We start from the raw sequence: 17,447 nt of genomic DNA, 5'->3' as shown, positions 1-17,447 counted from the left end.
TTGAAGTCTGAAACCTCCAGACCCCAAACACACACCCAGGCAAATAAGTAGATAGAAAGGATTTAGTTTATTCCCTGCCATAGGTAAACCTTGTTCCCACATGGAATTGCCCTGACTCTGTGCAGCTCCCAGTCACCTTCCTTGCTGTGGCACCTTTTCCAGAGGCTGTCAGCTAAGGGTGGCCATGGAATCATTAACTGGGACCTCTAATGAGGAAAACACATCCATAAACACATGCAATGGACTGGGCTGTGCCAGGTTTGGATGTGCCTCACACCCGGAATTTGGATTGGAAGCTAAAGATCTGTCAAAGTTATTTTGGGGCTGCTTTCCAAAGGGTAAATGAATCAGATAGAGGTGCTTCTGGAATATGTGGTCAAACCAAAGGGCAGGATGATGTGACAATCAGAACTGTCATATCTTCCTTCTTCATCAGTCTATCTGAGAAATATGGGAGTGTCCAAGGCCAGGCTGGATGGGGCTCTGAGCAACCTGGGACAGTGGGAGGTGTCTCTGCCCATGGCAGGGAGTTGGAATTTGATCTTTAAGTTCCCTTCCAACCCAAACCATCCTGTCATTCTCTGATTCTATTTTTCCAAGGTATTATTAAAACATGCAGGAGCCCTGGTTGGTCACAGCAACAGATTCCAGCAAGACACTGAGTTATCCTGAAATCACCTCATTTAACCCTGGAGATTCCAGCAAAGATAAAGGAACAAGTTAATTGGGATAATGCTGGTAGAGAAAAAAACCTCTTCAGGTTTTGCTCTTTGCTGCTCTTTAAGTGGGTGACAGATGCCCTACCAAGCATGTCCTGAAAACAAACACTTGTTGAAATTATTGAGAGAAACCCCAAGGCAGAACTGATTAGAAAATCATATCTCCAGACTAGAAATCACCAACTGTAGTAGTCACCTAAAACTCTTGCTGTGGTCTGTGGGGAGAAGTGGATGCTTTCAGAGCAGTTTCAGCATATCAAAATTTACTCAAATAAATTACAACCCAAAATACCTATTTTGGTGGGAAAAGTTACAACTGCACTAAAGAATTTGAATTTGGAAATATTTTAAATTCTTGGGCAGCACCCACAAATTTGTCATTTGTCTGTCATTTGGAAAACACAGGCTCCTTGTTAATAATCAACAAGCATCTCAGAGAAAAGGTAAACATTCTGCAAAGGGTGTTTTGAGGCTCTGATAAGACAATGTTTCTCCATTTAATTTAACAGAAAATTATTACAGAGAAGAAAACAGAAGCTCCTGGGTTATTGTACTTGCAGTTGTGCTTTCATTCCTTGGTATTGTTCTTCTGACCACTATTATTGTGGTGGTTGTTCGCTGCTGCCTGAAGAGGAGAGGTGAGTGGAACTTTACAGTTGGTCTCTATATTAAAAAGTATCTTTGACCAGATATAAACCCCCAAGTTGTGTCAGCTCTGGTGCTGTGCAAAGTCCTGTAAGCAGAAGTGAGAGCGGACAGATCCTGCTCTTAACCTCGGCCTGGTTAAAATGCTCCTTAAATTCTCCTTAAATTGGCCTCAGATGCTCCTTAATTTCACCTTCCTGTTCCTCTCATAAATTGACTCCACAGCAATCAGTGTCAGCCCTTCACATTAACTACAAGAGGGCCATGTTTTTTGGGAACACATTAACTTTCAAAGACTTTCAGTCCCTGTGCTGAGGTTCTTTGTTGAAGAATATCTTTGTTGAAGAATATCTTCAGTGCTGTGTGCCTGATTCCAGTTTCTGTGTAAGCTGCTCTACAGGGCTGTAAATTTTGTAAGCAGGGGGGAGAGATGCTCCTGTGGTAGCTGGAACACAGGGAATGCTCTAAGAGAACTTATAATTTATATTTTAGTTTCTTGCATTTTAAAAACATTCCTTCTTTTTCTTCTTCTTTCTCAGCATCTACATATCAAAGTGAAATCAGGTGAGTCAGATGAAGGGGGGGAACTTTTCCTGTTAACTGGACTCTTTCAGGGTGGCAAGAGGGATGTGGGAGTTTCCGTGCCCTGCCACCCAGCATCCCAGAGGAAAGGGGACCGGCTTTAGGGGCGAAAAACCAGCAGCAGGTTGCGAATCCTGAGTGAAAAAAGCGCCCCAAAATCCCGCCGGCGCCGCATCTCTGACTCGGCGGGCGCAGAGACGACAAACTGAGGAGGCACTCCCGCTAAAGCTGATGGGCAAAGCGAATTCCTAAGAGCCGGCTGTGCCCCCAGGGAAGGCAGGGGAGGGTCGCCGGGTGCCCCGGGCTGGCCAGCACAGCCCGGCGGGCGATTGCCGCCGCCGCCACAGGATGTCACTGCCAGCCCGGGGACGGGAGAGGAGGAGCTCCTTGGGATGGATGGGCAGGGAAATCGCACCGTCCGCCCGGCTCTTTTGAGGGTGGATAAACTGGCGAAAGAGGGGTTTAGAGGGTAGGTTTAGGTTAGATATTAGGAGATAATTCTTTGCTGTGAGCGCGGTGAGACCCCGGCACAGGTTATGCTGAGAGGTTGTGGACCCCTCATCCCTCATCCAAGGCCGGGTTGGAAGGGGCTTGGAGCAACCTGGGGTAGTGGAATGTGTCCCTGCCTATGGCAGGGAGTGGAACTGGATAATCTTTAAGGTCCCTTCCGACCCAAACCATTCTATGATTCTATAAAAAATTAATAAAGATTCCCCAATGAAAAGCATCAACCCATCACCAGGTTGTTGCCAGACATGCTTGGGTACAAAGCTGCTGGTACATTATTGCACTGAGCAGGACAATTTTAGCCATCAATAGCTGATGGCTATCAGCATTAAGATCCTTTTTATTGGCACAGTGTGGCTGTGACAGCAGTGGCAGTGGGGTTATTTATGTTATTTATATTATTATTTATATCCAGGCAGCGCTGTAAATTCATACCCTGCCTACACTTGTGGGGGCTTTTAACTCCCTGTCCCTTCATGAGTTTCCAAAGCCTCACCCCCCGTTGCCTGGCACGTCAGTAATATCCAGTTTCATTTACAGCCTCTTGGGGGGGAAATTTTGTGAAGGTCTGTTGACAGATTTCCGTTTATAGAGCACTTTATTGATACGGAACAAAATAAGGAAATGAGATACCCACTGTTTTCTCCCAAGGAAATGATGCTTATTATGCCATGCAAACTTCCATGGGATTTCTTAATTTGTGGGGCTGACTTGATCATTTTGCCAAGTGCAGCTTGCACTTTGGAAGCTGAGAAAACTGGGATGAATTCGGGCTTTCTGAGGCTCAGCTCAGGCTTGGAGACTCTGAATTAAAAACTCTACAAAGTTTTACAAAGTGTGTAAACATTGGCACTGAAATCAGGATTATTAACAATCACTTACAGATTTTGTAGGTCCAGTGGTTGGGTTTTTTTTACCTGCAGTAAAAAGGAATGATGATTGTCCAGATTTGGGAAGCTCCATTATAGTAGCAAAGAAGTGGTGAGACCAAACATATATTTCTTTATTTCCCACATTTATTTTTAACTTGCCTGGATATCTTCCCATACCTCCCAAACTTTTTTTTTTCTTTTTTTTTTTTTTTTTGGTTAGCTCCTTTTTTATTTGGCTACGACACTGAGTTTGTTGGGAACTAAGGATCAGATAAAATACACAGTACAGTGTCATGTAACATGTGGGGGTGGTAGCCCTGAACAATTGCTTTTGTCTTCCAGCAACCAGGACAGGTTTCTTGGTGGTATCTGACATGTTTATCCCCTAGAATAGTCAGTGGCTGGTTCATCAGGTTTGTGTGCATCAGTAACACCCACCTGAAAATCTGTGGGCCAGTAAAGCCATTCCTGCTAAACATAAAAAGTAGAATCACAGGATCCTTTAGGTTGGAGAAGAGCTCCAAGATCATCGAGTCCCCTCTGTGCCCAATGCCCACCTTGTCCCCCAGCCCAGAGCACTGAGTGCCATGGTCAGGCCTTCCTGGGACACCTCCAGGGATGGGGACTCCAAACCTCCCTGGGCAGCCCTTTCCAATGTTTAACAACCCTTTCCTGGAAGAAATTCCTCCTGATATCCAACCTGACCCTCCCCTGGCACGGCTTGAGGCCGTTTCCTCTTGTCCTGTCCCTTGTTCCTCGGGAGAAAAGGCTGATTCCCCCCCCCCAGCTCCCCCTTCCTTTGGACAGGTTCATGTGGCATTTTCCACAAACTAACAGCATGTCACCCCTTCCCCCTAAAAATTCCTGGGTTTTCATGGTGGATCTGTGCTTGGCACACCTGAAACCTTGGCAAAGGTGGACCTGGGGCTATCCAGGAGAGGGGTCCATGGCAGGAACAGATCAGTAGTAGCATTTCTTCCAGAGTAAGAGTTTGGGGTAAAAAAGCACTGTTGTCTCACTGTGCAGCTCTGTACATTCAGAGATGTGTAAATTTAACCAAGGGAGTTCCTTTCACTTGCAAAGTAAATTTCAAAGTGAAAGATTAACTTTGGAGTGTAGAGATGAACCACTTGGGAGCTCACTGTGGGGGTGTGAGATAACACTCTTTGTTTTTGCAGCTGGGGACAGGCTCAGGTCACCGAAATAATGAGCTGTCCTGAGTGACCATTACTGGGCCACTGAATATCCTGCAATTCACAATTAGAGATCAAAATTCATTGCCTACAAAACCTATGAACTGGTGCTGAGTCTTCACTCTCTGAAAGTTGCTCAGTTATTTTCCTGCTTTCTGGGATATTGCAGCTCATGGGAACTTTCCAAACAGAATTCCATGGGTAATACTTACATGGGAAGAGATTTGTACTCGTGGCTTGGAAGTCCCAGACATGTTTTGCACCTATTTTTTGGGAAGCAAAAGACTTTTTCCTCTGTACTCTGCTACCCAAGGGTTCTCCTATCATAGTGATTTTCTAATTACACACCTTTTTTGTTTCTAGAAAAGTTTCAGCCGAGAAGAAAAAAGATGGAGATTTGGAAAACAGGCAAAGGAATGGTAGTGAAAACCCAGGATACCTTCCAGAGGAACTGTGGAACACAGAACAGAGCCCAGGTGAGTCTAAGCTGGTGAATCACATGTTGTCAAAGTGCTTCTCAACATGGGCCTTTTGGACAACATATCAAGGAATTACATTATGAGACTTCACACATATTTCACAATACTCAGTGAGGGATCTGTCTTTGCCCTGAGCCTCTTCAGAACATTCTGGACTTTCTAGAGTAAGGTCCTTCAAAATTATTGAGAAAACATAAAGTTCTTTGGAGTGGAATTTGCATTTAGTCCTGGGTTTGGTATTTTAAATGCCTTTGTTCTTCCAAATATCTTCTGGGGCCAGATGTGGGAGGACTGGATTTCCATACAACCATTAATTTGGGCAACATTTTGCAGTTGGTCTGTGAAAACAAAGGAAAATCCACCACTACCAACAACAACAACAAAAATAAAAAAAGAAGAGAAGGAAAGAAAAAAGGCAGCTAGTGAACTATCATTTTACTGAGAAATGACTAAGGCATTATAAATTCTTGTCCTTAAGCACAAAGACTCTTCAAAAGCAAATGTAAATCTCCACCAAATTGTTACCCACCACTTGCATTTATAACCACATTATTATCAAAACATTTAATCAAACACTTAATGACATAAAATTATTGTGCAGAGTTTGTAAGCCAGGCACACATCCTTTTCTCTCCAACAAATACATGGTGAAGAAATAAGTGCACTGAAAAGATTTCCAGAGCATGTGGCGTTGTTGTAAAATGTTGTTACAAAGAATAAAAGGAAAAAAAAAGTGAACCTGGACAAATTGATTCTACTGAGGCCTTGTATAGGCTCCTTTAATATTTGTTAGTGTGGTGGATTGACCTTGGCTAGCCACCAAGTTGCTTTATCACCCTCTCTTCTCAACAGGACAGGGGAAGAAAATAAGATAGAAAAGCTTGTGGGTGAAGATGGGGGAGATCCCTCACTAATTGCTGTCACAGGCAAAGAAGACTCCATTTTTAGAGGATTAATTTAATTTATTGCAAATTAATAACAGTAGGATAGTGAGAAAGAAAACAAAACCAGTAACACCTCCTCAATTCTCCACTGCTTCCAAGACTCAGCTTCCCTCCTAGCTCATCTAACTCCTCTCCACAGGCACGGCAGGGGGATGAGGGGACAAGGAACTGGGGCTGTGGTCGGTCCATGACACATCATTTCTGTCCTTCCCCCTGCTCCAGTGTGGGTTCTTCCCACAGGGCACAATCCTTCCCAAAATTCTACAGTGTGGGTTCTTCAAGAGCTGCTCCAGTGCAGGTCTTTTCCATTAGTAAAGAAATGGAATGTTCCAGCATGGCAGCCTTGTGGAGAGTCACATTTCCTGCCAGAAAACCTGCTCCTACATGGGCTCCTCTCCTGAATTACAGTAATCTTGGATATTCTTACAGGAACTGCCTCTCTTCCCTCAACATCTTCCAAGTTCACTGGCCCTGAGGACAATTCATACATCAGCTCTGTGCCAAAGGTAATTGCAATGCTGATACCTTGAATATCTTGAGCTTTTTTCTTTTTCTCACTGTATGTATTGTGCTATAAGCATACACAGATTTTGGGTGGAGGGAGACAACTGGTAAGTGGACTGTCCCTTCTGCATTCCTGAATGATTTATAGGGATAAGTAACCTGAGTTGGCCTCAGATTTAGATTGATTTGGGGGGCAGGGAATGGGTAGGGGGGAATGAAGGAAAATGAGGGAGAAACAGCCTCCTCTGAGGAGGAGATTTTGAAAGGAGTGTCTAATAAAGCTTTTGCCACATCTGTTCTCCTCAGCTGCATCTTCCTCCCCACCTCCCTGCCTAAAGTTTAGGAAGCCACAAACTTCCCCTCGTAAAAAATCTCAAGTTGGAAGAGGCCCGTAAGTGTCACTGAGTTGAACTCCCTGCTCCTCCCAGGACTGCCTAAAACTGAACCATGTGTCTAAAACCATCCCCCAGACTCTCCTCGAGCTCTGACAGGAGTTCAGGCAGCGTCAGCTCTTTCCTTCCCATTCCTTTTCATGTCTTTCCTGCTCCAAATGCCAGCCAGGCCTTCCTGCTGGGACAGACTCCCCATGGGGAAAGTCTCCCCCTCTCTCTCCACAAACCTACTTGTTACCATTAGCAAATCAATTAATTCTTTCAGCCTTTCCAGGCAGAATAACTCCAGCTTGGCTTTTGAGAATTCACCTCTGTGTATATTATACCTTAAACAATTATAATGTGACCTTTAACAATTATAATTATTATATAACAATAATTATTATTATATAACAATGGAAATGATAAAGGTTTCCTCTGCTCTTGACAGGTAGTAATTCTGGACAGAATTATTATATATTATTATATTATATATAATAATTACTATATATTATTATTTATATATATATATATATATATAATTCTATATATAATATATAGAAAGTTGTTATAGAGGTGTCTTAATCAAAGAGGTCTGCAGTGTTTTTGTTGTTCTCCCCAGCTGCCAGACTGGAGGAGATGCAGGATATAACATGGGGGTACTGCTGAAGGCAAGGTTTGAGGTTCCTTTGCAAGCAAAATCCAGTGTGATATAATGAATAAATGAGCATTTCTTGACTGTATTTTCCAATTCAACTGGGAACTTTACGCTGATCTTGGAGACTTTTGGTATCTCAGCAGCAAGTTCTGGGAGGGAAAGTGCCCAATTAACACCCACCCTAGAGCTTTTCCCCTTTTCCACATGACTAACATGTAAAAAGTCGAGCTCAGGGTTTATTCCTTTCATTGTTCCTCTCTCAGAGACCTCTGTTCTGCAGGATGGTGCTGGGCTGTCTTCTGGCACAGCATTAATGTGGATCTTAATTTATGTCACACGTTTTTAAAATACTTTTAGCACCTCTATGATGGTTTGTGCCAATATTCTCTGGGGAAAGGAGCAGTGATGTGGTACCAAGTTCACTCCTCAACACAGTGAGAACTCATTTATTTTTGAAGAGCTGCTTCAACATGCACAGTGCAGGAATCTGCCGTGGGATGACATTGCATATAAATCATAGCAGAGCGTGTCTGGCTCTTCTGGCACACGATGGAATTTAGGAAGTGCTCAGTCAAAGATTAAAACAGTGATCAAAATAATAACAGTAAAAATAATAGCACTGATACTGATGTATTTGTGCCTGGGAGTTATGATGTTTGACATTAACTACATGTCAAACAAAATACTGTTGAAGCAAAGCTGAAAAGCATGTGCAGAACAGCTGAGGGTTTGGTGGGGATCTATAACCCTGAGCAGCAGTTTCAGACAGTGTTTGAAAGGCTTACGAACAGGATTATATTTCTATTGTCCCTGGACAATATAACAACTCTGTTACAGTGTCTTCTCCCTGCATCAATAACTGCCCACACGTTTTTGAGAAACACCCAGAGATAATCTAGAGGTGAAAATCGTTTATAACCATTTCCCATATGTCAAGGGAATATTTAGAATCTAAAAATATCTTGCTGAAAACAAATTATTTGTTTGAACAGGGCTTCCCAGTATATTGTGATGGCCCCATCTTCTATATTCAGAAGCTGATAAAACTGATGAAGATTTGTCTTAAATTGTGGATCTGCAGTCCACAATTTAAATTTATGACATCAAGTGCAAATATGGCAAAACATTTCCCATACAAAAAGTAGGGGGTTTTGACATTCACTGCCTTCCCTGTTAACTGCACAATAGAGGTTTTCTGACAAAAAAAAAGTGCTACTGGGTGTATTCTAATAAAGTTCAATCACCACTGATGGCAATATATTGCCTACTAAACATCGAAGTGCTCTTTTATTATATTTCTTGTCAAGCAGGAAAAATCAGGTGGTAACTCATTTAGCTGTTTGCTGTCAGTGCTGAATCAAACAATCTCTTCAGAAACCACCTGCCTTCCTGCATCTTCTAAGCCCAGGAAGTTGTGTTTCTCAGTTGTCTTTCCCTGCCTGAACACTGGAAACATTCCCAAAAATTGTTCATCCTTATTCTTCAGGAGTTTTTAATGAGTAATAGGGGGTATAAAACAGGAGGGAGAGGTGTTACCCGGCGAATTTTTTCATAGTGAAGGAGGTCAATTGCTTCTCTTTCCCTGCATAATCAAGAAAAATGAGCAAATGTCCTTGCAGTGATTCTATGGAGGTCAAGAAGAAGGAGGGAAAGTCCAAGTCCTCCCTGAGGAGCAGGGAGTCCATCTACTGATGGAAAGAGTCACACAAACTGAACCCCTAAAGTTTTACCTATTCCTGCCTCTGTGAGGGTATTTGATTCCAGTTTGATCTCTTCTGTTCCATGTGTAAAAAAATTTATAATTTTAAAGCATTTGGGAGATTAAAGGAGGCTTCAGATCACGGATTTTGTTTCCTCAGAAGTCCTTTTCCATGGACCCAGCCAGGCACAAAGCCTGAAAGAGCTGGTGTGTGTCATTGTAAAAGGGTGGCAACAGAAAATCACTTAGGTCAGCTATTGGCCATTCAAACCCTTTGAATCAGAAGCTAATGCAAAATGTCCACAGAGAAGATAAATGCTGCCCAGTAATTGCACTGATGAATTCCCAACATGAACAAGAGATCTGGCAAATCATCTCAGGGAAAAGTGATACCTCAGCAAAGAAGAAGGGAGGAAAATAAAAGGTGTGGGAGATGTTCAAAAAATGATGACTAACGAAGCAAATTATTGAGCTGAGGGAAAAAATGAGCCAGGCACTGGAAGAGGAGGCCAAGGAGCATCAGTCAGGGATGCTGGAAGGTCCCCACTCTGATTACATTAGCTGAGAAAAGGTCAAATTTAGAATAGAGTTGCAGGCTCCTCTTTGATTGCAAATGTAGTTACTGCCAGTGATCATAGAATGGTTTGGGTTGGAAGGGACCTCAAAGATCATCCAGTTCCAACCCCCTGCCATGAGCAGGGACACCTTCCACTAGAACAGAGTGCTCAGAGCCCCATCCAACCTGGCCTTGGACACTTCCAGGAATGGGGATTAACAACTTCTCTGGGCAACCTGTGCCAGAGCCTCCCACTCTCACAGGGAAGATTTTATTCCTAATATCCAATTTAAGCTACTCGTTTTCAGTTCAAAACTGTTCCCCCTTGTCCTGTCATTACATGTTCTTTTTAATCTCTCTCCTTCTTGCTTGTAGGCTCCCTTTGTGTACTGAAAGGCCACAGTAGGTTGATCCCTAAGCCTTCTCTTCTCCAGGCTGAGTGATCCTTGCTCCCAGCTCTGGAGTAGAGTTACAGGCCAAATGGTGTTAGGGACAAAGATCCCATCCAAGGGGCTGTTCCTCATTCCCATTGCACAGTGCCCCTTCCAAAACCCAAGTGCAATGGGGGGGATCCCCTGCCTTGGCTTTAGCAGATTTTGGGGCAGTCCCACAGACAGCTGAGCCTGAGCAAGGGCCAGTTCTGCCAGGTCCTGAGTGCCACCTCCCAGGAGCTCCGTGTTTCAAGCTCCCACAAAAGGAGCTGAAGGGACTCGGCAACTATCAGGATTGGACAATCTCCTAGAAAAGCTTCATAATTAGTCCATTTAATCTGCCATAAATGTCTCTGTGATAAATCAGGAGACCATTCTGTAAGAGGCAGTGAGTGCTCATTTACAGTGGGCCAGATCCATCCCTGGTGTAACCCTGACTTCAGAGGCTTCCACTTGCCACCACAGCCACACTCCCCCTCTCCCATCCAGGGTGAATCATGGCTCTGTTAATGGAGAAGGATCCATTTTTCTTCTTAACTACTCCAAATGACACTCTATAAACTGGAAATATTATTTAGTTGTGGTTGTGGTTTTATACTGGGAAGGAAGCGAATGATGAATTGTAGCTCCATTTATTGCACCGTGTAGAACTGCTCCGACTCTGAGGATGGTTTGAAAAGAAAAATTAAGCTATCAAAATTGAATTAAAAGGTCAATAAATAGAAATATAAACCAATGAAAGCAAATAATTTTACCTCTACTGATGCAATGTACTACAGAGTATGTGTCAGGTCGTGATATCCACTGGTTAGCAGATCTTGATTAAGAGAGTAATAAATATTGATGAGACAGGTACAGAAATGGCAGGTGCAGTTTGCAGTGTAATTTTTCCAAGTGTCTGTGGAAGAAGGGAAGGAGTGAAGTTTTGTGGGTGGGATTAAGCCATGAAGAAACAAGAAGGAATTTCCAGGCTGTTTGTCTGCTGATGGACAGGGAAATGTGCTGAGTGTACCAAAAGCTGGCAGGATGTAACTGGTTTTCTGTTTGAAGTAATAGTGTATCCAAACTATTTCAAGGGTATCCAGAACTTTTGGGTGAGTGTTTTTCTGGAAACGAAGTGAATTCGGAATGAAAATTAAAAACTGAGGGCAGGGGGGAAAATAACCTTGAGAACAGAAAGCTGTGCCTCCCTGATTTTTTGTTCTTGCAGTCAACCAAGCACGAGATGCTTTTGGAACATTTGGAAATACTCCTACCACATTAATTTTGGCAATTTGTCCTAATGCAGTTAAACTTGGATTTTTTTCGATGCCTAATACCAAGATTTCAGTTTATCACACACTTCCACAGTGTCTGAGGAGCTGCCATCTGTCAAATGAATGTCAGGATCAGAGTCCTCTTCCATCATGCCAGATGTGTGTTCATCATTCATATTACCAGTGTCACGTGGGTTGCAGAAGTGACTGAAACGTGCTTGTGATAGCAGAAATCCTGCTTTCATTGACTGCAGAGCAGTATTCCAAACATCACAGAAGCATTCAGCCCTGAAACCAGCTGATACACACTCAGTTTACCTTCTGATTCATCCTCGTGTTGTTGGTTCTCTTTTAGTCCAGCTCAAGAGCTGGAAGAGATGAAAAGATTTGGGCATCTGTTTCCCCAGCCAAACCAACAAACTGTGCAAAGCTTTTCCCAGTATAATTATCCCTTTATAGAAATCCCTATCAAAAGGCATCCAGGGCAGATGATAAATCAACAGGCAGGCTTTGAAGCATGTGACTGTCAAATATCTATGGTTAACTAGGTGCCAGGTGCAAAGAGATTTAAAACTATACGAAAGAAATTCTGGTGTTACTGCATCCTTCCATATAGAGGGGAACACCTTAGAAACTGCTGCACAGAGAACCATTAGAGATGCCTTTTCTCCCTTCAGTCTGTAGGATACAGTGAATTATGAAGCCATTTTTTCTCAGTCTGGGACTGACAGGACTAGTGGAATCAACCTAAAGAAGAAACAACTTTAAAATTGAAACCAAGCAGAGGCTCAAGCAACTACAGCAGATCAGAGTATAAATATGAAACAGTTGTTGTGGTCCTACTCCTCCTCCATACATTATGGATTTGTAATGTGTTGTGTGAGATCTTCCACAGCACCAGAAAATGAGTTTTAGGTCACTGCCCAGCAGTCTCCATTTCAGGGAAGTTACATCCAGCGAGCTGCAAGCCTCGGTGAGGCTTTGCTGCTTCAGAGAGAGCTCTGCAGAAAATGGGGCAGCACACAGCATGGGCTGATTGAAATTCATGAAATTATTCATTAATTGATATCAGAGCACAGGAAGAGTGAAATAGAAGTAAGCCAGGGCATTTGCTCTAAAGGAAATAACTATGAAAGATGCAGCAGGGCAGAGGTGAAACATCACGGGCACCGTCCCCACCCCGGGAGCAAAGTCACTGCTTGGTTCCTCCTCTGATGGGGAGGAGAAGTGGCAGGAAAAGGCAGGGGCTGGATGGCTCATTGTTGCTAATGAGATTTTTAAAGCAAAAGAGGCGTATTGGGGTTATATTTTCACCAGTGATGTCATAGAGCAGCTGAGATCCAGCTGGTGAACGTCCTCTGGCTCTGCTATTCAAAATCACATGGAAATAGAAATCAGAGAATCATAGAATGGTTTGGGTTCAAAGGGATTAAAAATCATTTTGTTCCAACCCCCTGCATGGGCAGGGACACTTTGCACTAGTCCAGGTTGCTCAGAGCCCCATCCAGTCTGGCCTTGGACACTTCCAGGGATGGGGCAGCCACAGCTTCTCTGAGCAACCTGTGCCAGGGCTTCACCACCCTCACAGGGAACAATTTCTTCCTAATATCCAATCTAACCCTACTCTCAGTTGGAAGCCATTTTCCCTTGTCCTGTCATTCCAGGCCCTTGGAAATAGTCTCTCTCCATCTTTCTTGGAGCTCCTTCAGGCCCTGCAAGGCCACAATCAGGTCATCCCAAAGCTTCTCCTCTCCAGGCTGAACAATCCCAGCTCTCCCAGCCTTTCCTCCCAGCAGAGCTGCTCCAGCCCTGGGATCCTCTTGGTGCCTCCTTTGGACTCTCTCCAACAGCTCCATGTCCTTGCTGTGCTGTTCCCCAGGGCTGGAGCAGCTCCGCAGGGGGGTCTCACCTGAGGGAGCAGAGGGGCAGAATCCCCTCCCTAAATCTTTTTCCCCTTTCCACAACACTTCTTGGTGAACTTTCTGATCAATGTCTTTTTTTCCTGTAGTAAATCTGGGTGCAATAGAGTATTTTTGTGCAACAGGTTCCGGGAGATTTCCCCACCCCACTAATTTACTAAACATGGGATCCAAAGAATGACCTGTTTCAGGCAGTTTTAGACACAATTTGCTCTTGGTCCCCCTCTGAAACTTCCTGGCTACTCAGCTCACTGCTAGTTCAGTATCCTTTATACTCACAGTCCCCAATATCTGGGAATATTTGCTTTCTACAAACATAACACTTGGCTTCAGCTTTTTTTCCAGACTTTTTTTTCCCCATTCTATTTGTAAATCCGTTATCTTGAGGGGGAACAGTAGCAGAGAGCTTCTCCAAACCTCTGTCCTGGTGAGAAAGCCCTGTCATAACAGACCTGTAATTGAACAATCAGGAAAGGCCAAGGAGCTGTTCTGCCAGAAATGGAGCAAATCTCATCACATATTAATCTCTGGGGTAACACAGACCACAGGGAAGTTCTGATGTGCTCTGGAAATGAGAGAGTGATGTCTCTGCTCAGCACCAGCCTGGGCTGAACTGCAGGAAATTAAGTGCAGCAGAGAGATCTTGGGAAAGGTCTCCTGAACAGAGCCAGGCAATCCTGTTACTTCCCAGAGCACCTCTCCTCTCTGCAAAAATAAACAGCAAAGAAGGGTAAATTTAGAAAACAGCAGCCTGTTCTAGCAACAAAAGGGATGGGGAGGGAGGAGAGAGAGAGCTGCGTTTAAAACAGAAGGCAGCTGTCTTGTGAAATGTTTCTAGGATAGTTATATTTATCCCACGGTTTTCCTTGAGGTGCTGGGACTCATTAAATACCAGAGACATGTTGTCCACATTTGTTATCTAACATTTCCCCTCTGTGGCCTGTTCAATAATGTATATGTACCAAATGCATTATTGAAGATATTTAATACTGGAAGAATACCAAGGCAATACAGACTGCACAGGACTAATGCTCCAGAAAAAAAAAAAAAAGCCACAAGAAGATTGGTCAGTAGTTAAAGAACCACGTTTGCCTGGATAAGAGATTTCACTGGGAAAAACAGTGGAATTTCCATTAATTTCCAAGGGCTTGAGAGCAGGTGAGGAATTGCAGGGAAGAGCAGCCAGAAGGCAGCATCTACTTGGAGGCAGATAAAATCAACACTGGGGGCTGGACACAGCAAACCATTCAGCTGCAGTGTTTCATTTAGGAAACTATGTGAAAATACATGTTTTATAATTCTGGAATAAATTTTCATTCCTCAGAGCTGCTTCATAACTATCTATGTGAGGTCTCACTACTACATTTAAATATCCAAAGTGTGTGTCACTTGGATGCATCTGAGAATGAGTTTTTCCTTTTCTTTTCTCTCTGCCATGATATTTTGTAAGAGCACAGAAGTAATTAGGACTGGAAATGAGGACAGGCTTTGCAAAGCTGCTGAACAGGGGTCAGCCTGGGAACAGGCTGCTGTCAGTGGAAGCACAGTCCTGCCAGTCATGGGAAGTTTCAAAAAAAGCCTGCCTTGAATAAACACTGAGATGTTGGGAAGGATCCTTCAGGCACATGAAGTGCTGGTGTGCTCATTGCTGCAGTTTTAAAAGCTATGTTCAGGTTTTCCTTTTAACAGGTATTTTCTTTAGGAGAACCAAAAGACACACACCCAAAATCATGTTTTCCTTTAAAGAATCCAGACTGCAGAGGCCACAAGAAGTCCTCAGGTAGCACAGGATCAGTTAATGAATTCCCAGAACTGCCACGTGAAGCTTTTGTTTCGTTCTGCTGCTCATCCTTCCCTTTGTGTTTAGGTTCTGAGTGGGTTGCTGAAGAAAGATTTCATTTGGGGGTGAGGCTTTGGCAGGTAACCTCCTGAGAACCCTCGTGGCACTACTTTTGTAGGATTTCTTTGAGTTCTATAACTGCTTTTGCTCTCCCACAGGTGCGACCCCAAAGACGTCCTGATCATCCGATCAGCCCAAAGAAAATCAGGAACGTGACCCTCGTGTAGGATGGACTTCTCCAGGTTATTGTTTTTTTTTTTTTTTTTTGCATTTCAGCAACAGAGAAAGGTTAAAACCACTTCTCTCAGTTTGTTATAAGTTATTTTTCTTTTTTTGCCTCGTCTAATGAAATGAAATTGCAACCTTTATGAAGTAGCACATTATATCTCAACAAAATAATGGACATAAATGACATAAATGGACATAAGTGACATAAGTGGACAGCCTGAGCTACAGAGACAAGGAATTTGATGGGACTGGACAAGAGGAAGAGTCTGTGCTTTGGGTCCCAAGGAAACCAGCAAAACTCCTATCAGAAAAAAAATCCTATGTTACAGCAAGATCGAGGACTGGAACTGCAAGACATTTATGAGTTCAGAAGAACTGGTTAATAATAATAATAATAATAATAATAATGGTTACTACAATATCAACTGCTTTTTAATGTACTTTATGTACAGCTGAGCATCTTGAGCTTATGGATCAACAACATTTTTCAATTCCTGTTCTGTAATAAAATCAAGGGAAGTTTTGGTGAGGACCGTTTTAAAATTTCTAACAAAATCATCTTAGGGTCATAAATTAATTTGTTCCATTTCAGTAAGTTACTTTGTAAAAGGTGTTTGCCTTAAAGCCAATGTTCCATTTTGAAATAAAACCCAGTCACCCACGTGCCAAAAAAATCCTGTTTTAAATTGAAATTGAAAAATCTCGAGCTGGAAAATGTAGATTTGAAAATCTTGACTTTGAAGAGTTGTTGCTTGAATGTTTTATGTCTCTGTTCTACTTGTGGGCTGAGTTTGCACCAAATGACTTGTGCCACAGCAATGGTGGTATTCGTGTTGAACAGTGTTTTTGCCTCAGGGATAGAGTGGATGAGGACCATGGGAAATGCACTTTATCAAGGCAACTTGTCAGCAGAGCAGATCCAGCAAATGGACTTTGTAAAGTAAAAAAAAAAATAATTGTGATTTCTGGCAGAAATGTTTTGCCTGAAATTTTGTGTTTCATAATAAAAAGTTCGAGCCTGATTTTTTTTTCTTTTTTTTTTACAAAAAGACAAACTTCTTCCAGAAAAACAAGTTATTTTCAGTGTGCTCATCTTCCTACCCACTCAAAGAACTCTGAATTATTCAGCGTGTCGCTTGTTAATGTTCAGCACAAACCGATGCAGGTGCCCTGCGAGTGCTGAGAGAAGCCACCCCTCAGAATCACTTCCAGTGACAATCTGTGCAACAAAACTAAGAAATCCGAAACCTGATTCCAGGAAGAAGAAGAGGCTGTTTTGCGTGTTTAGCATTTGGCGTCTCATGAAGTCGTGGCAGATTTTGCGCTGCCGGTGGCATTTCCAGTCAGTCTGTCAGAACGTGGCAGGGTCTGCCATGTGCTATTGTACACAAAGCTGTTGGGAATTCTGACCATCCACACCTAACTTGGCTGGGGAGGAGCTTTGAAATGCATTTATGTTATGCAGAGAAAAATAGAAGCAATTTAGGTTGCGGCATGTCTTGACATTCTCCTTGAAAATATCCTTATTTTCCTTGAAAAGAACGTGCATGGAGAGAAGCATCTCCATGGAGAGAGAAGGGACCTGGAGAGGCTGGAGAGTTGGGCTGATTCCAACAGGATGAGGTTCAACAAGGCCAAGTGCTGGGTCCTGCACTTTGGTCACAACAACCCCCTGCAGTGCTACAGGCTGGGACAGAGGGGCTGGAGAGCAGCCAGGCAGGAAGGAACCTGGGATTTGGGATGGACAGGGAGCTGAACAGGAGCCAGAGTGTGCCCAGGTGGCCAAGAAGGCCAATGGATCCTGGTCTGGATCAGGAACAGTGTGGCCAACAGGAGCAGGGAAGTGATTCTTCCCCTGGACTCAGTGCTGGTGAGGCCACCCCTGGAGTGCTGTGTCCAGTTCTGGGCCCTCAGCTCAGGAAGGACATGGAGGGGCTGGAGCAGGTCCAGAGAAGAGCAACGAGGCTGGGGAAGGGACTGGAGCACAAGTGCTGTGAGGAGAGGCTGAGGGAGCTGGGGCTGTTCAGCCTGGAGAAGAGGAGGC

At 43.5% G+C, this 17,447-nt stretch overlaps 1 protein-coding gene across 3 annotated transcripts in view; it reads left to right on the top strand.

The window, feature by feature from the left end:
• The window catches only part of IGSF5 (immunoglobulin superfamily member 5), a 28,572-nt gene extending 13,127 nt beyond the window's left edge, over window positions 1-15,445 (top strand). Inside the window, exons 5-9 of one of the 3 annotated variants that reach the window (XM_064647065.1) lie at window positions 1,229-1,357; window positions 1,904-1,928; window positions 4,882-4,994; window positions 6,371-6,447; window positions 15,334-15,445. In XM_064647065.1, coding sequence (XP_064503135.1) covers window positions 1,229-1,357; window positions 1,904-1,928; window positions 4,882-4,994; window positions 6,371-6,447; window positions 15,334-15,402 — 413 coding nt within the window. In that variant the 3' untranslated portion in view covers window positions 15,403-15,445. The other 2 variants (XM_064647064.1, XM_064647063.1) reach the window with 2 other exon arrangements.
• Window positions 15,446-17,447: the final 2,002 nt, after the last annotated feature.

The sequence above is a fragment of the Pseudopipra pipra genome, chromosome 2 (assembly GCF_036250125.1).
Source record: "Pseudopipra pipra isolate bDixPip1 chromosome 2, bDixPip1.hap1, whole genome shotgun sequence".
Lineage (NCBI taxonomy): Eukaryota > Metazoa > Chordata > Aves > Passeriformes > Pipridae > Pseudopipra > Pseudopipra pipra.
This window is presented reverse-complemented; position numbering and strand designations above follow the sequence as displayed.